Source organism: Tursiops truncatus, chromosome 4 (genome assembly GCF_011762595.2).
Source record: "Tursiops truncatus isolate mTurTru1 chromosome 4, mTurTru1.mat.Y, whole genome shotgun sequence".
Lineage (NCBI taxonomy): Eukaryota > Metazoa > Chordata > Mammalia > Artiodactyla > Delphinidae > Tursiops > Tursiops truncatus.
The window spans coordinates 32,520,977-32,544,423 of NC_047037.1; the positions used below are offsets into that span (position 1 = coordinate 32,520,977).

Here is a 23,447-nt window from a genome sequence, read left to right on the forward strand (position 1 = left end):
GTTAACTATGTTTCCTTTATGAATTACCATTATGTAGAAGAATTGCCCTGGGGCCAGAAAGACCTGCGTTAGAATTACAGCTCTGCTCTTGACAGGATAATTGGAACAGGTTTCTTAACCTAAGTCTCAGTTTTTTTCATCTGTAAAGTGGCATAATAACCTGTTTCAAGAGATTGGTTGGTTGGTTGATTTTAGATTAATTGAAGCTAATCACCTGAAACTTAGAATACCATATGTGGGTACTTAATACATGTTGGTAGTTTTTGGTTTTGAATAATCTGTTGCTCAGGAAATTACAGTGGATATGAAAGAGCTTCAGCATGCTAGGTCATAGATCAAAGAATTTTAGAATTCTCCTTAAAGGTTATCTAGTCCAACCCACTCACTTTAAGTTCCAGAGAGATTAAAGTGACCTGAATTTACAAAGTCACATTGGTAGAGCTGGTTAGTATCTAAGATAGGAAAAAAAAAAAGCTAAAGAAAACCCCTCTAAACTTGCTGAGTGCTTACTGTGTTCCAAGTGCTTTACACACATTAAACCCATTTAATGCTTATAGCAGCCCTAGGCAGTAGGTTCTCTCATTATCTCCATTTTCTGAGGAGCAAGCTGAGGCTCAGAGAATCCAACCAACTTGCCAAGGCCGGACAGCTAAGTGGTGGAGCTGGGTTGCAAACCCGTGCTCTTGCTTCTTTGGCTTCTTTGGCAAACTGTCTCTTAACACATTTCCTAGTCAAAGTTAGTGCTGAGTGTTATGAGAACGCCTGAGGCCAGCACATGAGTTATAATGGGTAATGTCCAGATAACATGCCAGTAAAAAAGCTGTACTGCATTAGAATGGGCATTTTTTAAGCTCTAATTTAATCTTTTAATTAGAGTAAATATAAAGTAAACAGTTACTCTCCATGTATATTTTTCCCAGTTTTATTGAGATATAATTAACATACATCACTGTATAAGTTTAAGGTGTACAGCATAATGGTTTGATTTACATACATTGTGAAATGATTATCACAGTAAATTTACTTAGCATCCATCATTTCATATGGATACAATAGAAAGAGAGAGCAAAAAAATAAAAAAATTTTTTCCTTGTGATGAGACCTCTTAGGATTTACTTTCTTAACAACTCTCACATATATCATACAGTTAACATATTGTGTTAAATAACATATAAAGTACACCGTGCTGTACGTTATATCCCTAGTGTTTATCTTATAACTGGAAGTTTGTACCTTTTGACTACCTCCTCCAGTTCCTCCTCCCTCCTGCCTCTGATAATAACAAATCTGATCTCTTTTCTTACGATTAAAAAAAAAATTGATTCTTTAGATTCTATATACATATAAGTGAGATCATAGAATATCTCATAGTCTTTCTCTGTCTGACTTATTTCACTTAGTATAAGACCCTCAAAGTCTATGCATGTTGTTGCAAATGGCAGGAGTTCCTTATTTTTTATGGCTAAATGGTGTTCCATTATGTGTGTGGTGTGTGTGTGCGTGTGTGTATGTGTGTGTGTGTGTGTGTGTGTGTGTGTGTGTGCGCATGCACATGTATTTTCAGCACTTCTTTATGCAGAATGGACATTTTTAGTCTATGGCCACACCACCCTGGATGCGTGATCTCGTCAGAATGGACATTTTTAAAATGAAAAGTTAGTCCCATGTTAGCTTTGGTGTTTTGATACATTTGTCAGTTCTTACATATCCAGTTATACCTTCATGTAATTTTAAAGCCAAAGAAGACTTCAGAGACACTAGTTCAACCTAGTCGTTATATAATATGAGGAGACTGGGACCTGGAGTGGTCACCTAAGCGTGCACAGGCAGTCAGTGAGGAATGCAGAATAGGTGGTTCCTGGCCCCTAGGGAGGTGGCGCTGCCTGTACCACGGCGCTTCAGCTGTTAGTGCTTAAAGGCAGAATGTTGGTCAAGTGTGATGGGATCTGTGGAGCCCACTAAGGTTAATGATTAGCCGATATTCAGAATAATCCCATACCTTCTCCATTTTCTTTAATATGTACATGAAAATTAACAGTTGATGTAATTTTCTATTCTGTTTTAGACTTAAGTTTAATATAGTACCACCCTTTTTATTTGGTGGTCATACTTCTGGCCACCCTAATCATCCAGTTTACATTCATGACTGTTTAATATGTGATCCTAATATATTTATATGATTTTCCAGCTTACTACATTTTGAAAACTGTCTGCCACAGAAAACATACATGTACTGTATATGTTAATGGGTGTTACTGGGAAGAAAATGTTCCTTTATGAGGGTGTAAATTATTGGATCAGACAGGTTTTGTTACTCTCAGACTCCTCAGAGCCTTTGCACTCTGCTAATGTGCACTGTGAACCTCCACAGAGGTTATAGTATGTAGCTTTCCCCAGACTTCTTGACCACAAAAACCCTTTTTCATTGAGCATCTATCTGTAAGTAATACCCATTGGCTAATATAGGCATAGACTATTGATTGATGAATACAGTGATGATTATCAGAATAGTAATGTAGCATTTATTATATATATATTTTTTAACATCTTTATTGGAGTATAATTGCTTTACAATGTTGTGTTAGTTTCTGATGTATAACAAGCTGAATCAGCTGTATGTATACATATATCCCCATATCCCCTCCCTCTTGCATCTCCCTCCCACCCTCCCTATCCCACCTCTCTAGGTGGTCACAAAGCACTGATCTGGTCTCCCTGCGCTATGCAGCTTCTTCCCACTAGCTACCTATATGTTTATTATCTTGCAACAAATACCTTGTTACTTAGTTCAGGGACTTCTGTTAGAACATAAAGCTATGTGAGAAAAAATTCAGAAAATATAATTTGGTATTTAAGGATTTTCATGGAAAAGAAAGAATTTCTAAAGCATCTTTTATCTCCTTTTTAATTCAGAACTTGAAGAAGTAAAAACTTCATCCTTGGACAAAAACACTAGCAGAACTATTTGTAAGTGTTACTGTATTATCTTTTTCCATCATTAGGGATGAAAAATGATGGATTGCAAATGAACATGGTTTTGTGTAGCTTGGATGTTTTGTGGTTTCCAGTTTGTCAAAAGATTAAATGACGCCATGCTGCTTATTTCACTGATGTTTTGTAGATTGGTATGTTCAGATGAAACTATTAGAATATTGAAAATTTTGTAAAGCAAAATTCATACATATTTCATGTGATCTAAAAAACTTTTATAAGCAAGAATTTATATCATCATTTCAAATGGTCATAATTAAAGTACGAACGTGAAATATGTGTAAGATCTTCATCTGTTTAACAGAAGGATAGAAAATCTAATTCATGGCCTGGGTAACCCTCAGCTAGTTTCATCCAGGTGAAAATACAGGCTTAAATATCCACATTGTTTAAACCTACAGAGGAGAAACTTGAAGGAGATTTTTATTTTTTGATAATGGTTGTGTAAGGTAGTATAACTTAGACTTCTTTTTCCTTTTCTGACATGAATACATTATTAACTCTTACTCTTCCTGAATTTAATAGCAGTATCTTAAAATGTTACTAGATTTCTTTTTATGGAAGTAAACTAAAACAAAATCGGGGGAGGGAATTTCAAGTATGCAGAAGTCAAGAGAATGTTTTGATGAACCCCCATGTGACCATCACCCTGCTTCAGTAATGATCAACATTTGCCAGTCCTGTACCGTTGATTCCTTCCTCCTTTTTCAGTTGGGTGCGTGGGTGGGGAAGGATAGAGTAGTACTTTAAAGCACATCCTAGGCATCATATCATTTCACCCCATAAATGTTTCAGGGTAGGTAACTTTTTAAAAGGCCATCAAAAAAGCCACAATCACCCAACACCTATTCACTTGTATTTGATTTATCACATGTAACAAAATTAACTCCTTAATATCTTCTGATAGCTAGTCCATGTTCAAATTAACCTGATTGTCTCAAAATTGTCTTTGTATAGTTTTTTCCCTGAATCAGGATCCAAATGAAGCCTACACACACTGTATTTGGTTGACATGTATTTTATATTAATCAGAAACCACCCCCTTCCCTTCAATGTCATTTATTTGTTGAAGAAATTGAGTCATTTGTCTCATAGAATTTTCCACATCTGCATTTTTGTGGTGTCATTTAACATGTTTTTCTCTCTTCTAAACTGGTAGTTAGATTTTGTACTTCGTTAGGTTGAGAACCAACTCTTTTGGCTAGAATAATTCATAGATGGTAGTATGTGCTTCCTATTTTATCTTTTTTATCGCCTCAGGAGACACAAAGCATCTGGTTGTCTCAAAGTAGACCATTTTTGAAGGTAAAATAATATGAGATTTGTCTGCCTTTTAGAAATATTTCATTTGGATTTGTCTTTGAGAAGAAAATAAAACTATTTTTTAAAATATTGCTGCTCTCCAACTTCACTTGTAAAATTCTGATGATTTTATCTGTTTCTTTTATGCTAGTAGGGTTATTATTTCTGACAAGCAGAATACAGTATTGCGTATCCTTGGTCTCTGTCTGCCTCTTCGTTGCTCCCTCTCTCCTCCGCTCCCTTTCTGTGTATTCATCCATCTAACGTTTACTGAGAGGCTATGATGTGCCAGGTGGTATGATTGAGGCAGAGGATTAAACTGAACAAAGCAGACTCTATAAGCCCCCATGGGTTTCTAATGTAGCAGAGGAAATGGAGTTGCAGTACCAGTGACAACAGTATCTTGTGGCAGGCTGTGACGAGGCCAGCACAAGGGGCTTTGGAAATCCTGAGGAGAGGGGCAAGTAACCTCCTCTGGGAATGAGGGTGAGCTTCCTGAGGAGGGTGGCATCTCGTCTGAGACCTGAAGGGTGACTAGGTGGTGGCAGGTGAAATGTCAAAGTGAGGGAATGGGAACAGTGCATACACAAGCCTTGGAATTTGGAGGTAGTCAGGCGGGGCGCATTTGGGGACCTGCCCAGCAGAGCGGTACCCTCACCTCTGCCTTGGAGTGTGCTGAGATGGATACTGCCAACATCAGCCTTTGGGACCTTCCTTTCCCACCGCTTCAAGGTTGAACGGCCTGTGGCATTCTTAAGGAAAGTCATACCTTCATTCAGGCTACTGTCAAGTCTAGCTGCCCTAGAAGCCATTCGGTCTCTCTGCATTGATCTGTTCTGGTTTATTATTTGTTGATTCAAAGTTTAACTTTTAGAAAGCAATCTTATTTTTAAATTTTTGAAAGCTATGACTTTTATCTTTTGTCCTGACCTATCCCCATAACTCCACATTTGTATTTCTGTCAATTTGACATCTCCATGTAGATGTGTACTAGGTACTCTTGGACAAAACAAAACTCTTGATTCTCTGTTTCCCCAACCTGCTTCTTTTTTCTGCTTGTAAAGGTACCTTATCCACCCAATTCTTTAAGCCAAAGCTTTGCTTCCTCTTTTTCTTTCTACCCCGGTTCAATCCATTAGCAAACTCTGTTGACTCTGCTTCCCAATCCGTGAACTTCTCACCTTCACCATAACACTCTTGTCCAAGCCACTGCTCTCTCTTTCTTGGACTGCTGTAGTAACCTGATTTGTTCCTGCTTCTGCTTTTGCTCCTCCCCACAGTATTCTTTATACAGCATGCAGAGTCATCTTTGTTTCTTTTATTTTCAAGTATGATCATGTGTATCATTCCTTTGGTTGAAGCCTTGCAGTGACTTCCTATATCATTTAGGATAAAATCCAAATTCTTCACTAGAATTCTGATGTGAGTACTCATCAAAACTTACATGAATCTCCAGTTACACCAGTTCTGTTTCTATTTCTCTGTCTTCCATTCTGCTTGCTCTTATCATGCGGATCTTTGTTTCTGTGTCTCTTTCTCAGTTGTTTCTGTGTGTATGTATATACACGTGTCTCTGTGTCTTTGAATGATTTCCCCTATTGCTGAGGCTTTCTTTCTTTTTGAATAGTATTAAGGTGACTGTTATTTTATTTCATGAGTATAGTCTTGTTTTCCTGCTTTTATCTTTAAAAACAGATAAGCAAAATAATTTCTGTTACTCTCAAAAGTGAAAAAGATGAAAGGTTTGTTTGTTTGTTTTACCTGTGGGTCGCTCTACTGTATATCCCTCCCCCTGTGAGTTAGTGGTCATCGGCAACAAAGATGTCTGATCTCTCCATACCAGGTGTCACTGTTGAGGAAGGGTCTGTAGAGCTTGCTGTCCAGTATGGTAATTACTAGCCACGTGTGGCTGTTTAACATTAAATTAATTGAAATGAAATAAAATTAAAACTTCAGTTCTTCCATTGTACTAGCTACATTTCAAGTGCTTAATAGCCACAGGTGGCCAGTGGCTGCTGTATTGGAATGCACCCCATAGAGCATTCCCCTATTGGACAGCACTTCTATAGATGTTTTATTATATGTATACCACTTGTAAATTTTACTCATTAACCAAAAGTTCTATTTAAAATCCCTCTTTTACTACAACAAAAACACTTTTTAAATTGTGTGAATTTACATCAACATGCTATTGGTAACTGATCTTATCAAAGAATGGACACATGAAATGAAAATCTTTTACAAAGAACAGGGTACTCATTGTGTATATTAGGTCACAAAGCCATTGATGGTATTTGTTTAAAAAGCTTAATGTGCTGTTCATTTTTATTTCAGATGATCCTGTACATGCAGCTCCAACCACTTCTACACGTGTATTTTATATCAGCGTAGGGGTTTGCTGTGCAGTAATATTTCTTGTAGCAATAATATTAGCTGTTTTGCACCTTCATAGTATGAAAAGGATTGAACTGGATGACAGGTATCGTATATATTTTGGGAAAGGAAAAAAATAAAAGCAGTTGTTTGCATTTACATGGGAGCCCACACACGCCCATGCCCACTGGTGCACAGTGGTGCAGAGGAAGAAGGATGGGAGGCTTTCCCTAGCCAAGGGAAAAAATACTTGAAAAAATACTGTCTTTGTGTTTCTCTAATTTTATTTTTAAAAATCTGTGAAGTCAGAAATTAATTTATTAGTTGGTGGAGAAGTAGTAGAGATCAATTTTTTCCCTATCCCCTTTGACATGACTCTCTTCTAGACTCTTAGTACCTTTTTGAAATAGCCCTGTTTCTTCCTCCTAGTTTGTCCCTCCATCACTATCCATCCTTCTATCCATCCATCCATCCATCCAATTTATTAACATTTATTGAGAACCTGCTATGATTTAAATCATTAGTTCTCAACGTGGTCACACATTAGAGTCATGGGTAAGCTTTTAAAATACATCAGAACTTAGGTACCCCCTTCCAGAAATTCTGATGTCATTGGTCTAGGGTGGTGTTTGAGCGTCAGTATTTTTCTTAGAGCTTTCTGGATGAGTCTAATGTGTAGGCTTTGAGATACACTGGATTAGATGTTATGCTAAGTGCTAGGAATAAAAAAAAAGTAATGATATACTTCATGGCTTCAAGTATTTAATCTTTGACATTAACCCACATTATAAAAGTTTGTAAATTTGATGATTGTGGTATGTGTATTATAGTGTGGGAATAAAACAAGTGCCCGTCCCAGCCTGGGTGAGTCAAGATGACCAGGAAGACGTTATAGCCAGGATAGGGTGAGAGGTAAAGATGGAATCATAGACAGGTTTATTTTCCTAGTGCACAGTTCTCGTTTCCCTCCTCAGTGATTCCCAGTTGCTGACTGAAGACATTCTCAGCTTCATGACTTGGCTTTCAAGGCACCCTCCTTTACAGTCTGGAGATGAGCCTGCCTTGTCTCTCATCCTTAACTTCACGCTCCAGTTAAATGATTATTTTTTCCTCACTTTTGCCCTACACTTTGCCCTCCAGGACTTTTGTTCATGCTTTCCTTTGCCCACAGGGCTCCCTGCATTTTCCACTGGTTCAAACCATTCTTAACATTTCAACTCCATTGCCGTCTCTTCTATGAACTCTTTTTTAAGCCTCCCAACCATCAATTTCTCCCTCCTCTCTTTGTCTCTCTCTCCTTCCCTCTCCGTTTCTCTGTCTCTCTCTCTTTTTGGTAGCAATTATTTTACTTTTTCCTTCTAAAATCAGTTTTTGTGTACTTGTCTCTCCTGCTGGAATGTAAGCTTTTCCCAGTTAGGGAGCAGTGTATCTTACTGCTGACTTCCCAGTCCTACATGGTGCCATACGTACAGCGGGTAAGCATATGTGTGGCAGAAACAAAAGCACAAGGGGATGGGGATCCTGGTTGGATTAATTCCTGCCCCTAACTACTCTCTGTCCCCTCTGTTACCCTTTCTTTATCTGAGTAGAGAAAGAAGAGGGAGGAGGTCAGAGTGAGAAGGGAAATTCACGGGTGGGGTGTTTCAGAGTATGTTTTGTATATATGGTTGTGTTACTTATAATCAGGTTTTGTAGAGAAAGTACTGAGGGGGAAGTGAAGTAACAGGAACATTTTGATGGGACTTAGAGAGGATATGGCAGAGTTAGAGGTCACTGGAAGGCATGGCATTTAGTGGTCTGTCTTGATAAACACATTCTCCTTGAATGCTTGCTTGTGGGCGGTGGGGGGGGGGGGCTCTGAACCCACAGAGATCAGAGTTGTGCAAGAACTTCAGAATCCATGGGGCTTATACCTTTGCTGCTGAAATAATTTGTTACCACCCATGAATTGGTGTTCCAGTTCTCTAGTTTTCAGGCAGATGTTCCCAGACATTGACTGAATAGAAGCAGCTTTCATCATCACTTGTTTTCAGAGTACAGCCTAGTGGTTAAGAGCATGGACTGGAGCCAGCACGTCTCTGAATTCTGTCTGTGCTACAGGCCCAGACAGAGGAAGTTTTGTAGCTGCTTTATGTCTCAGTTTTCCTCATCTCTAAAGCAGAGATGATCATGGCACATACTTTGTAGGCATGTTGGGAAGTTTTAGTGAAATAAAAGTGTAAACTCTTAGAACAAGCCTGGCATATAGTAATTGCCATTATTATGATTTTTCTTTTCAGAAAGTTGCAGTGTGTTGGTAGTGATGGACTAATTTCTTCTTCATCTCTTTCCTGTTCTACTAGCTGTTATTTATTACATGCCAGGCAAGCTAATAGTGGTGACTAGAAAGTTCCCATCCAGTGATCTAATAGCATTTAAGAGACACTGCTTCTTCCCTCTGTGCTGGGGCCACTGAGTTAACAATGGCTACCATTTCATTGAGTGCTATTTACCAGTACTGTACCAAGCACTTTACATGTATTATCTTATTTGACACTCACAGCCACTTATGGGTATGGTACTGTCCTTGTTTTAAAGATAAAGAAACAGGCTGGAAGAGATTAAATAACTTTTTCAGGGTTGCACTTCTAGGACCAGGGCCGAGCAACAGAAGGGACTCATTATTGTTGTAATAGCTGTATTGTAATAACTCAGTACTGTAATTGTATAAATCACTTGTTATATGCCAGGCACTGTTCCATGTGCTTTTACATCCATTAATCCTCTTAATCCTCACAGCAGCCCTGTGAGGTTTGATGGGACCCATGGCTCCATGGAATTGCTTGCACAGGGATGGTACAGAGTTCTTCCATTCCTGACACTCAGGAGCCAGAGTCCTCTTATACACAGAGCTTATTTAGAGGCAGAGAATAAAACTGCCTGAGGTGTGCTCATGCCAGGGGCAGTTGGAGCCCAAGTGTGTGACTTTCCCTCTCCTGACACTATAAGCTCATCTTCTCAGTCTCTGTGTTGTGCCAGATGAGTGTATTCTGGAGATGCAGAGCTTTTGTAAAGTCCTTCCACAGAGGGATTGATCTGTACCCTGTCTATACTGTAGTCTTTCCCTGTTAGCTTGCAACTATAGGAGAGTTCACTCCTTTGTGGGATACATGAACTTGTTATTTGGCAATATCTTCATTTTCCATTATCTGCATTGCCCCATCACCCTTGCCATTACTGGTGACAGGGTCCCTTTTATTTCCCCCTATTCATTTCTGTATTCCCCTTATTCAGTGTCTAACAGGTATCACTGAATGAATGTTGCATGAAGAATTTGTTGAATGAGGAATGAGTAGAGAGAGACAGGAAACCATTCTGTTAGAGCAATAATTCTTTCCCTCTTTCAGTATATATCAATAGCTCATGTCAGCAGCAACTCTTCTGTGTGGTTTATAGCTTTCTATTCCAAGGAAGGGTGTTTTTCTCTGTTTATGGATTGATTGATTCAGTAAGTGTTAATTGCGCTCTCACTAAGAGTTGGGCCCACTTGAGGCCTCTTGTGCCAGGCCCTGGCTTAAGTGCTGGGAAGGGAGGAGTGAACAAATAGGTACTTTTCCTGCCCTCGTGGAGTTTACAGTCTGCTTGGGCAAGATAGATATTAAACCAAAAATCCCTGCTAGAATGTAGGCTTCATGAGGGTAGGGATCTTTGTTTCTTATGTTCACTGCTGTATCCCCAGCACCTGGCACAGTATCTAGCATCTAGTATACACGTAGTAGATAGTTTTTGAATGAATAATTACATAAATGAATTACACAGAAAAATAGAGAAATATAAATCATAATAAGCGCTCTGAAGGAAAATGATGATCTTTGCCCTAAGTTCTAACTTCAACGCTAAAGCAAGGTTAATGTCTTCATAACTAAGCTTACTTGCTTATGAAAGTCAAATGAGATAATTTATTTAGACTGGTGTTAAACTATTAAGTGCTAGCAAGTGTACATTTTTATTTCATTTTTTACCTCATGTGATGTAGCTATGTAGATATTGAATTTAATAGGTATCAGGGGTCGATCCCCAACTGCTCCGTGCTTCTCTCATAACAGTAAGTCTGGGCTTTCAAAGGTGTGTTCTGATCGCTTAATATTAGTGCTGTGCTTATTGTAGGGACCACTAAGTATGGATGAGCGCATAACATCTTTGTATGCCCAGGCTTTTCAGGAATTCTGAGGTGGTACAAGAGTGCCACCTACTGTTGAGCTGCTGAAGAGAAACACAATAGTAAATAATTTGGGGTCTGTGCATATTTATTCAACCTGTACATTGGTTGCAGGTAATATTTGAATTATACTTTCACATACATTATACAACTTGAGCCTCACAAAAATCCTGGGAGGTAGGTTTTCTTAGTCCCATTTTATGGGTAAGTAAATTGTATTCTATTACTTCCCCCCTCTTTGGGGATGATGATGCTTCTCTCCTCTCCCCATTATTGAATCCTGGACTTTTAACAGATTTGATTTCCGACGTGGTCTTTGAGTAGTATGTACTCAGAACTCCAAAAACAGGTGCCTGGTGGTTCCAGGAATTAAGGATGTATAATATTGGTAATAATATGCATAATTAGTAATAATAACTTGTAAGTGTATGTTTGAGGGCAGGGCATTGCCCTAAAAGGATTATATTTTTCATGTAATCCTTTTAGCAACCTTTTCAGGAGGTAGTATTATGGTTATTTTATCCACGAGGAATTTGAGGCTCCAGAAGCATTTTGCCTAAGGTCATACAGCTAGTTAATAAATGGTGGTGCTGGCAGTTTTGATTTCAAGGTTATGCTCTACGTCTCTTCACTGTACTGTCCCATACCCACTATATGTGTAGACCTATATAGATCAATTTTTGAGTAGCAGCTTTTTATCATTATGTGTTTTTTAAATCATTAGGTTATGAAAATACAGAACTATTTTGTGGAGTGTGGTGATTTAAACAATTTTCATATTTAGGAAATTTGGGAGCCTCTTATGGGACTCTGCCGATTCTATAGCTAAGGGAGGCATGGAAAGTAGACCTTCCTCCTGAGGGGATGACATCCTGCCTGTGATTTCACTCTTCATGCTGAATTTCTATGCTTCACTTCTCCACTGCTGCAAAAATACAAGGGCTGAGGCAGTGAAATTGGAATGTGTGCAAGGGTGACCCTGGGATAAGGTCGTCGTCCACTGACAAGACAAAAGGACATTAATCTGTAGTAATCTTGAGTATGGGGTTCACATTTATTTGAGCCTACCATTTTCTGGGTCTCCTCATTACTTAAAGAATATGGCATAATAGAATGCTTCACGTGCTAGAGATTTCTAATAAGTTCTGTAAATTCTAAAAAGGTGGAATTGGGGAAGTAGAAGCAGCAAAATGTATATGATTAAACAGATTTGAACCAGGTAGGAACTCCCTTCCCAAGCTTTGAGCACGTTGGCACGTTTGATTTGCTTTCATACTCCATCATCTGTAGGCCATTTAATTTTGGACCATCATTAAAAGAGGCCTGTCTTTATGCTCCTTTTCTTAAAAGCAATCTAATTGAGCGGCATGAGCTCTTTTCCTAAGAGATGGTTCCCTAGCATAACATTTTGTGAGGCTCAGGACTGCTATCTATGGTGTCTGAGGAATACCACATTTGTGAATGACTATGATATGATGAACTTGCCTGGTGGTTGTGGAGATAGAAAGGAAGGAAAAAATAGAGCTCTACGTTATGAGGCAGATTAAAATTTCAATATGGAACATTTGTGATAGAGATCCATGCGTTATTGTGATCTCCGTTAGGGTTTTAAGCTGGTTATAATGGCTACATGCATTTTGTATGTATGGAAAAAGGAAATTTCTCATTGAAGCTGACTTGCCAAGTATTTCTCTCTTAAAAATTGTTTGCAGCATCAGTGCCAGCAGTAGTTCCCAAGGGCTGTCTCAGCCATCTACCCAGACGACTCAGTATCTGAGAGCCGACACACCCAACAATGCAACTCCTATCACCAGTAAGAGTTAATTTAATTCTAAAGATGGTTTACTAAAATTGTCTATGTTCTGTCTTTCCTTGGTCCTGTGTGGTTAGTTACGTGTGCCATGCTGTGTACATAGTATCTAACATGTACAGAATTAGGCTTTAACTTTTGCTTTCTAGAGCATTGAATGAAACATTCCAAAATTGGAGTATTAAAATTTTAGGTTTAATGGCTAGAATTAGTTTTGGGGAGGTTTCTATAGATTATATTAAGAGGGCTGCTGAACCATCTCTATACAAATTCAGAAGGAGGATTTTCAGGTAGTTAGATAGAATAAGCCACTGATCTCTATGAAGGCAGAGACTTGGATTTTAATGAATTATTTGATGGTCTCATGGGCTGTGGTTAGGACGTTACATTGTCTTCTGATCATGATGGGAAACTAGTTGCCATTAGAGTTGAGAATGGGGTCTGATTTCCTTTTTTTGAAAAGGATTTTGATGAAAGTTTTTATACTGTAACATGTAGATGTTTGGGGGAAAATAATCATTCTTAGAGTATAATTTAGACATAATGAGGACTCAGTCACCATACAAATAAGAAACTACACAATCATCAGGATAGACAGTGGACTACAAGTCAGGGCTCAACTCAATGGTGCCATTGATTAATGAGGTTCTTGTAGGCAATTAACTATTATCTCCCCTGGGCTGACATTTACTCTCTAGCAAACTAAAATTAAGGAGTATCTGTTCTTCACCCAGTGCCCTCTTGTGGTCTTTCAGTACTGTTTCTCATTAAGAAGTACCAGGATTCTTTGGAGAAACGGATGATTCCAGGACTGGGTCGGGAATGTGTAAGATAAACCTGGGACATTTGCTGAGCCAAAAATCCAGGAAGCTACTAAAGACAAGAGCTCCCCAAAATGGGACCATTGAGCATCAGAAAGAATAATGACTGCAGTGGATTGATGAAGTGATGTAAATGTGAAATGTAAAAATGTGTAAAAATCCACAAGTTCGTAATGATACTTTTTAGAAAAATCAGTCATTATGGGAGTTAACTAAGGCACCAAGTTAACTAAGACATTATTATGCCTTACTCTGACAACTGGCTACCTGAACTATTTCACAGTAACCAGATAGTGCTGGTTTATGAAGGAAAATGTTTTTTTACAGAAAAATCCCAGCTAATAAATGTGGAAGGAATGGTAGAATTAGAAAATCATACTTGCATCCCCTAATAAAATATTTGATTCAGGAAAAGTTCGTTAGTATTTTAAACTATACAAACAAAGGGAAGTAGGGAACTTTACCATTTGAGGGATCAGAGTTTCACTGCCTGAATCCACTACTGAAACTTAGCATCATTAAAAGTAGGACAGCTAGTATTTTGTGCTCCCAGATGGAGTATTCTTGTCTCCCCTCCCCCTCCAAGAGTTAACCTGGATCTAATCAAGGCTGTAAAACTGACTTGCAGTTTACAAGAAATACAGGGATAGGGAAACAAGTTAGATGACACTAGAAGAGGCAGATGCTGGACATTCTCCAGGATAATTGACGCAGTTTCTTTAATAAGATGTGGCAAGAAAAACGAAAGGGAAGGAGGGGGCACTCTAGCTTAAAAGAAATCTAAGAGAAATCATAACAGCAGTTAACATCTCCACCAAGGAAAGAAAGACATAAGTTCCTCAGGAAATATAATGATAGATGTGAGAGTAGTCCAAACTATTTATAAGAAACACATCATTGCTTTTAATGTCTATCTGTCAAGATTTGCTCATTAGAGTCAATTCTTGATGGTGCATATAACCTTAAAGAGGTAGATAGTAATTTATTATATATGCTAAAAGCAAAATGCATTTTAAAAAGTCAGTGGAAATACATTTATTTGTTGACAAATTTTTTTATTTACCACCAATAAGAAGTTTGTTTTGTAGACATTACCTTAAGGAGATAGATACTTCATTTCTTATGTATGATAAAAACAAATAGTGCTTTTAAGAAAACCCAATGGAAATATATTTGTCTATAAATAAAAGGAGAAAGGAGCGGAAAAATTACTTGAAGACAAAATAGCCAAGAGTTTTCCAAAATAACAAAACACAACAGTCCACAGATGCAAGAAACTCAGAGAACTCCAGGAAGGATTAAACACTCATAAATGCACTCATAAATGCTCACATATGCACACACACCTAGACATATCATGGTCAAAGTGCTGATCAGTGGAATCAAGTTCTGTCAGCCTAATCCATCCATTATAAAGGTTTCCAAAGCCTTTCATGTAGTTCTTCTAGCAGCCACTGATGACCGTTGTCCAAGTCCACCCATTCTTTACGGATTTTTCTTCCCCAAAATACTATTCCAATGGGGATACCATTCCAATTTCTGCTTGCTAACACTAACTTTTATTCTGACTTTTTTTTTGTGCAATGAGAATTTTAATTGATGGCCAGAAATTTTGTTTTGCCATCATCATATTAAGAATGAATGGGAATTAGGGAACCGAAAAACAAATATGAATCTCACAGTGGTATGACTAGGCTGTATGGATGCCAGAATGATTAAATCAATTATATGTTTTTTTAGAAAAGATATTTTTACAAACATGTCTTCATTTGAAAAGGTTTTTTTTTTTGTTAGGAGACTGTATTAGAAAATCTTTGGAGAGAAAAGCAGTCCATATGAGGGATTACATTAAATTCCATGAATCAAAGCTTGTTTCATTTGGCTGAAAAGCAGTTGAAGTGGTGGTAATATAATATTATTTTTAGTGTTTCTTGTTTTAATTCTGCATTTTAAGATTTTGGGATAGGTGGGAAAGTGTTTCTTTAAAATTTAGTATGGCCTTCATAAGTAATTCTCCCTGTTCATGTGTGTGCCTTTTTCCATTTATGATTCTTACATTCATTCATTCCTGTGACTTGAGTCCTGAGGTTCTAACTGAACTAGTTGACCCTGATGCCATAATAAGGGTATTTATATTTCTTGGTTTGGCTTTGTTGGCTCCTCAGGTTATCCTACCTTGCGGATAGAGAAGAATGACCTGAGAAGTGTCACTCTTTTGGAGGCCAAAGCTAAGGTGAAGGATATCGCAATATCCAGGGAGAGGATAACTCTAAAAGATGTACTCCAAGAAGGTATCTATTATCTCAAAATCAGGTTTTCAAGGAAGAAATGTTAGTAGTATAAAAATTTTTTTGTTTCAGAATTTAAGAATTTCATCTCATTTTGAGTTTAAGGCTAGAAAGCAGTGCACAATTTGTTTCCTCTATAACACTGATTTTTATTTTCCCTTTCTTTAGATTTTCAATTTGCCTTAATATGGACAGCTTTGGTGCAATTGTTGATTTTCAAGTATATTAAGGCATGATTATTAGTGTTTGTCACCTTTAAAGTATATTTTCTGTTTAGTTCTTGTCTGAAGGTGATCACTACCTAGCAGGACTCTTTGAAGCATTCTAAGTAATTCTCTCTGTGATGGAAAGTGTATGGGTTCTAGCAGAAGGCACATGCATGGGGATTGGAGTTATGCCCAACTTCCAATCCCAGTCCCACAATTTATTACCTATGTGACCTTGGGGAAATCATTTCCTGTTTTCCATGTCCAGTTTCCTCTTCTCTAAATTTGGACTCCGTTGTCTACTCTTAGACAGTTATGAAGATTAGATGAACTGATGTTCATTAAATGAACTAACACATGATAGGTGTTTGAGAGATAGGACCCTGCCCTTCCCCCTCTTGCTGGTCCTTGCTTTCTTTTTTGAGTTTCAAGGTATTGATTGGGGAGAATGCTGAAAGAAGAAGACAGAAATTAATAATAAAATACTTTATTGAGCTCCTCAAGTTGTTAAATAGAGAATTACTTTTTCCCCCCTTCCATAACTCAGTTTGGAATGTTTTGGATGCATGTGAGTCATTCTGAATTCATCTGTTTGGTTGAGATACTTGTAGGTCAGTCACAGCCAAGGGAGGGGCTTGAACTGTCTCCAGTGGCAAATAGTAATTAATGGAAGCAGATTTTTTTGGTGTTTTTGAATGTATGAGGAGAGTCCATTTTTCTCCTTTGTCGTTGCTCTGAGGCTAAGCCTAGAAACTCATAAATGTCTCTACGGATACCCCATTACTGAGCTCCAGTGCTCCTGTCTATATCATTAGTTTATTTAGGATATTTCAGAATGAATTCTCATATATAGTTTAAATTTGGTATTTCAAAAGGCAAGTTAAGATATTTTGTAGTTAAAAAGAGCCTTTAACAGTCATTAAAAAACAAAGATTTGAGTCTTTTTATGCTAGGGCTGGAGTAATGTTGATCACATTTTCCCTTGTTACGTTTAAGTTGTATTGTGCCAGAAAGTTTTGTACTTATAGTTTTATGAACGTTATCATATGATCTCAATAATTATTTTTCCTTTTAGGTACTTTTGGGCGTATTTTCCATGGGATTTTAGTAGATGAAAAAGATCCAAATAAGGAAAAACAAGCATTTGTAAAAACAGTTAAAGGTAGGATTTTATCCCATTCCGTTTCCATACTGCTTTTCTGTCTAAGGTGGCTTATGTCAGCAAAATTGTTTCAGATTTTCAGTGTGTGCCAGACCTTAATCATTAATCAGTCCATGTTAATTTAGCTCATACAATCTAAACTTATAGGAGATTTGTGTTGTTTTCATTAAGGTATAGAACATAGAAGCTAATAAATTAAGACATTATATATTTATTAGATATTACTCAGGCTTCTAAATAAACTGCATCCACTTGACTTCATTTTTGCTATATCTAATATTATGTTTTTCCTAGGTTAAAATTCTTTGGTTTTTCCTTCTTAAAAAACATTGATAGTAGTTTTCCCTCCATCTCAGCACCCCTCCACCCCCAATACTGAGGACTTATAAAGAAAAAAAATGACCCCCAGACCCACTGAACCTTATGTGAATAGGTGCTATTTGCCTTTCTCTCACTCCCTCTCCTCCCTTTTTTTTTGCTGTGTGTGTGTATTATTTCTTGGTAGAGTTTTGCAGGTATAGCTGTAGTTGGAATTGCTGCCCCACGAGGTATTTACATTTAAAATATTGATAGTTGTTGCCAGATTGTTTTCTAAAAGGTAGTGATAGTTTATATTTTCATGAACAGAATACCTATTTTCACATATTCTCCTTTTGGAGAAATGTGATGCTTAATTTTTCACTTACTGATTTCACTTACTGATTTATATAAAATTTTCAGTTAGAGATTCCCTATCAACATATACTAGAATGTTTTTATATGGCTTATTGCCTAATACTGGTAAATTAGCAAGTCCTTTTATAATATTAGAATTTTAATGATTTATAACTGATTTGTATATTTAAGCTTTGTAAAAGCTTCAATAATTCTTAGGTAAGTCTATTTGCTCATTTTAAGAGAGAAAATGTAATTTAAAGAGTGCTTAATGTCTGACAGTGTCTGATGTAAGTTGAAATAACGAGTTATTAATTTTGGAAAAACAAATTTAGCATTCCAAATGCAGAAATTGAGGGCAAAATTAAATTCAGTTTTATGAGTAGGAGGTGACAATTTTGTGAAGCTCACAAAGTTAATTTATAAGAACTTATGTTTCTAAATTTAGTTAAAGGAATTCTTAGGAAGCATGAAAGGTTTGTGTTTATTGTTTCTAAAAAGTTGGGTTGTACTAATCTAACAAAAAAACTTTGGAATTTGATTTCTTTTAATTTAGCAAAATTGCTTGTTTAAGGATGCTATAAACACACACTTTCTTCTTTCTAAACAGATGGTTTAACTTACTGTTAAGTAAGTTAACAGTTAATGAAATGAATTTATTCATTCACTTCTCCTAACCCCAAAACACTTCTAAAGATTGAATTTTAGGTTTGGTCCCACTAGGTTTTCTGACTAGTTTTGAAGGATACTTTACATATTACTCTTGGTAGATGTAAAATTTGAGCCCTAAGTTTAATAATGTCTGCCTTTTGTTACAGTTTCTCCATTTTTTAAAGGAAACATTCCCCCTTAATTCTAATATTTCTTCTGGGGTTTGTAAATATTCTATGGATAATTTAGAACCGGGATATTATTAATTTGTTCTGAAGGAATGTTGAATTAACAAAAGAGGTTTCTGTATAGAATTGGGTTGATTTAGGATTGGAAATGGGGGGAAAGGAAATAATAGTGATAAGAAAACACAATGCAGATACTGGGACTGTTTCACAAGATAAGATTTCTCTTTCCATGTACCTTTGAATTGTAGTCACTTGCTTGTTTCTCTGTCTTACCACTGTAATTATAATGTTCTCTCTGAGCTAGACGGAAACAAGAGAAAGCATAGTGAGTCCTTAGCCAAGATGTGGTCATGATTTGCGTGGGAAACACAGAGGAAGTGTACTGACCACGGTATTTGCTTTAAAATTGTTAGATAACTCCACATGATTGAGTGTCTTTGAGATTTATTCTTTTGGAATGTTATTTTTTAATTGAAGCTACATAGAGTTGACAAAGTTCTTTCACAAATATGTATGCTTTGTTACATGCTATACAATTAGAAGTAGAGCTAAAAATGCAAAAATTTTTTAAAAGATCAGTTACTTTACCTTTATTTTTTAACTTATTTATTTTTATATTTATTTTATTTATTTATTTGGTTGCACCAGGTCTTAGTTGCAGCAGGTGGGCTCCTTAGTTGTGGCTCACCTGCTCCTTAGTTGCAGCTCGCCACCTCCTCAGTTGCGGCATGTGAACTCTAAGTTACAGCATGTGAACTCTTAGTTGTGGCATGCATGTGGGATCTAGTTCCCTGATGGGAATCGAACCCGGGCCCCCTGCATTGGGAGCGTGGAGTCTTAACCACTGCACCACTAGGGAAGTCCCTACCTTTGCCTTTAGGCATAAGCAGGAAATTGGAGTTTGGCTTCTTAAAAGTTATCATTTTTCACAGAGACTTAACGGATATCCCAATATAAATTTCCAGAGATTGAAATTAGGAATCTGAATTTCACACAGTGAATATTGTGAAATTGAATTCCATGAAATAAATGAATTAATTTGAGGTTATTTGTATTAAGTTCTTGTTTTCTTTTATAGCTTCTAATTTTTTACAAATTAGAAATAAGTAGGGTTTTGTAAAAATCATTTTGTTCTTGTAACTTTTAGAATATAAATTATTGTATAGTATTCTTTTCAAACGTATACATCTTAAAGATAGACCTTTCAGTATTTAAAATTATAAGACTAGGACCAGACTGGGTAAGGTATCCAGGAAAATGATTTTTTCTTACTAAATGTATAAAATTATTTTTTCTCCAAAGTTTCCTTAGCTCATTATCCAGCTCAAGTGTCCCTGGCTTAATAGAACATGCTTATCAAAGTTAAAAACTTAAAAAATTATGCAAAAAATGACACATCCTGAAATTACCTTTCATTTTACTTGGATCTCTGTACCAGTTGACAAGAAGGTAAACTCTTACCAAATGGGTACAGACCTCCAACTATTACTAGTTTTCAGTTCTAAAAAGATCCTTCCAGGGCTTCCCTGGTGGCGCAGTGGTTGAGAGTCCGCCTGCCGATGCAGGGGACGCGGGTTCGTGCCCCGGTCCGGGAAGATCCCACGTGCCGTGGAGCAGCTGGGCCCGTGAGCCATGGCCACTGAGCCTCTGCGTCCAGAGCCTGTGCTCTGCAACGGGAGAGGCCACAGCAGTGAGAGGCCTGCGTACCGCAAAAAAAAAAAAAAAAAAAAAAAAAAAAAATCCTTCCAGTCCCCAAATAGTTCTGGCCATAATTTTATTAACACTTATTTAGATTACAGAAAGAGTAAAAAGGCATATTCTGCCATTTACTAAATGTTCCTAAATTTTAAGCAGTTTTTAAACAACTAGAGTTTATTTCAGCAGACATTGAGGTAAAGTGCTTTTTCAAAGAAGTAGCAAGTATTCCAAGTCCTTGGCTTTTTGTCTACCCATTTTGTATTCCTACAAAAGTTTTAACTAAGTGAAGCGGTCTGGAAAGGGAACACTAATATCACGTAATGAGAGAGGGAGTGATTCCACGGGTTAGTCTTGGAAGTAAATGAAATTGACTATTTCTCAGCTTTGACAGCTCCACTTTTAAGGATTGAGTGTATAATCATGGTGCCTGAGTTTAGAGGTCTGGATTTTTCTGTTGGTTTAGCATTTTACTAGGTAGGGCTGGGAGGTGGATCTTGGCTTTGCCCATCTTTCTATCTTCTTCTCCCTCGTACTGCATTGATCAGAAGATCTATAAATTATTATTACTATTTTTTAAATTGTTGGCATACAAATCTATTATTGGCTTCTTTGAAAGTATTTTTAAGGGTATACTGTTAATTTTGTTTTTGATATTTAAAAACCATTAAAAAAATTAAAACTCATTTTCAATTTTATAATGAAAATATACTATTCACTTAATGGAAATGTTCTTTTCAGACAGGGGAGAAAATCTTCTATACTTATTAAAATAGTGGTCCCTATAAGAGAAGGCATGCTTGTAGATTTGTGCAAATATTTAATGGCTTCAAATTCTTTTGAAGGTGCACACTAAAGATATTGGTAAATTGCATTATCATGTTTTATTTCAAAAACATTGAACTAAAAGCCAATTTTAGTTCTGTTTGTTACCTGGACCAAAAACCATGAGTTCAGAAGCTAAAAATAAAATGGAATAATCATGCTAATTTGGGCTATTATATGAAAATTAAATCTTTTTCTACCAATATAATAGTAGTTCTTTTTGTTTGTTTAACCACATAGAGGTAAGAAGAAGCAAACAATAAAATGCACCACAATCTCCAGTCAGAACTCCTGTGGTCACTTTTTTCTAATTCTATGTTTGTAAGGTTAGAAAATTTAAACAGGACAGAAAGGTGCAAAATGTAAATTCTCGCATCTCTAAAAGTAACCACCGTAAACAATTTCCTATGATTCCCTCTGTGAGTAAGAAGAAAAACACAGCCAAATATATCTAATTTTCCAAATAAATTTGATTTTGAAATATAACTGATCGCACAAACACAGTTTTTCATCTTGCTTTTAAAATTTAATATGTCTTGCAGATTTTCCTCTGTCAGTACATGTAAATCTGACTTTTTTTTCTTAAGGTAGCTGCATATTATTCTTACGTGCTAATTTAACTAGTTCTCTGTGATGGGCACTTTGGTCTTTGGTTGTTTTGAGTTTTTTTGTTGTTATAATTGAACAGTATTCTTGTTACGTTATATATAGATGAGCTTTTATGAGTAGACTCTTAGCAGTGGGATTGATGATGGTAAAAGGTATTAAAAATTTTGTTAGCTGTTGTTTCCCCCACCTACCCAAGATACTGTGGATGAGCCTGTTTCCTCACACTCTTGCCCAAACTGACAGGTAGCTGACTTTTTTGTCTCTTCCAATCTGATGAGGAAAATGGCATCTCCTTGTTTAATTTGCATTTCTTTACTGAGGAATGAAGCAGAAAGTTGTTTTTTTAATTTTGTTGGTCATTTGTGTTGTTTTTTTAGTAAACTATATGTTTATATCCTTTGCCTCTTTTTCAGATTTTTTCTTATCGTGTGAGTTCTTTAAAGAAGGGGGGGAAAAGACGAAATCAGCCCTTTATATGCCTTATGTGTTACAGATATTTTTCCAGTCTGTTATTACTTTGTCTGCTTTGTTTCTGGAACCTTACTTAGTTTCTGATTTTTACGTAGTCAAACTTATCCTTAATGGCATCTGTAAATGTTGACCTTGTCAATGAGACTCTACCTACTACAATAGAATTTTAGGCTAGACCTATTTAGATTTGCCTGTAACTTTTGATGAAATTTACCATACAGTTAGAGATAGTTACTTACTAATACCAGAAAATATTGATGTCGTATGTATAATATTATCATACTATATATGACAGTGTCTTTTTCTTTATGTAGATCAAGCTTCTGAAATTCAGGTGACAATGATGCTCACTGAAAGTTGTAAGCTACGAGGTCTTCATCACAGGTGAGAGGAGAAGCCACCCAGCATTGTGTTAAGCATGGTAGCATTGTATGCTACATTTTTAAGAATGTTGTAATGTGCTGTTAATAGAAAGCATTTCTGGAATAGCTTAATTTGTTTTTTTCCTGAATATAAAAGTGAAATGCATGCTCATTGCACAAAATTTTAAAACACAGTAAAATATAAAGAAGAGTATGTAAGCCCACATCTGGATAATTATAGCTGAGCTTTCAGGAAAGAGTTTATATTTATGTGCATCTTTCCCTTTAAAAAGTAGGATAATGATATACATATGCTAAAAAATATTTGTTATGAAATGTTGAACATGTAGAGTACCAAAGAAAAGAATAATAAACACCAGTAAGCCCACCTCCTGAATACATTGGTGGTTAACATTTGCCATTTTTGCTGTGCATGTTTATGTATCTATCAACTATTTAGTTAGATATAGATAGATATTTGCAAGTGTGGAAATATTTTAAACTAAATTGGATATCTTAGCACTTTCAATGCATTTCCAGCATGCATTTTCCAAAAAGTTGAGGACATTTTTCTATATAATCACAATACCATTATCTTTAACAAGGTTAACACACTTCTTGATATATGGCAAAACAATGTATCTAACTTTTCATGTAAGTAACTATAAATTCACATCCACATTTAAAAAGACTACATAGTAGTTGATTGAATGGATGCACCACATTTTATTTAACCAGTCTCTTATCATTAGTTTGCAGTATGATTTTTAAAAAATACTTACAGTTCTGTATATGAAGAACTTTTTTTAAAAGCTTTATATCAGTCCTTTTCACAGAGCTA

At 36.5% G+C, this 23,447-nt stretch overlaps 1 protein-coding gene across 4 annotated transcripts in view; it reads left to right on the forward strand.

The window, feature by feature from the left end:
- The window catches only part of RYK (receptor like tyrosine kinase), a 100,150-nt gene that overhangs the window by 43,653 nt on the left and 33,050 nt on the right, over positions 1-23,447 (forward strand). For 3 of the 4 annotated variants that reach the window (XM_073803803.1, XM_033855371.2, XM_073803804.1), the window contains 6 exons: positions 2,914-2,967; positions 6,628-6,772; positions 12,577-12,677; positions 15,652-15,786; positions 17,065-17,151; positions 22,559-22,628. In XM_073803803.1, the coding sequence (XP_073659904.1) occupies positions 2,914-2,967; positions 6,628-6,772; positions 12,577-12,677; positions 15,652-15,786; positions 17,065-17,151; positions 22,559-22,628 (592 nt within the window). The remainder of the gene's footprint in view (positions 1-2,913; positions 2,968-6,627; positions 6,773-12,576; positions 12,678-15,651; positions 15,787-17,064; positions 17,152-22,558; positions 22,629-23,447) is intronic. The other variant, XM_033855372.2, reaches the window with a different exon arrangement.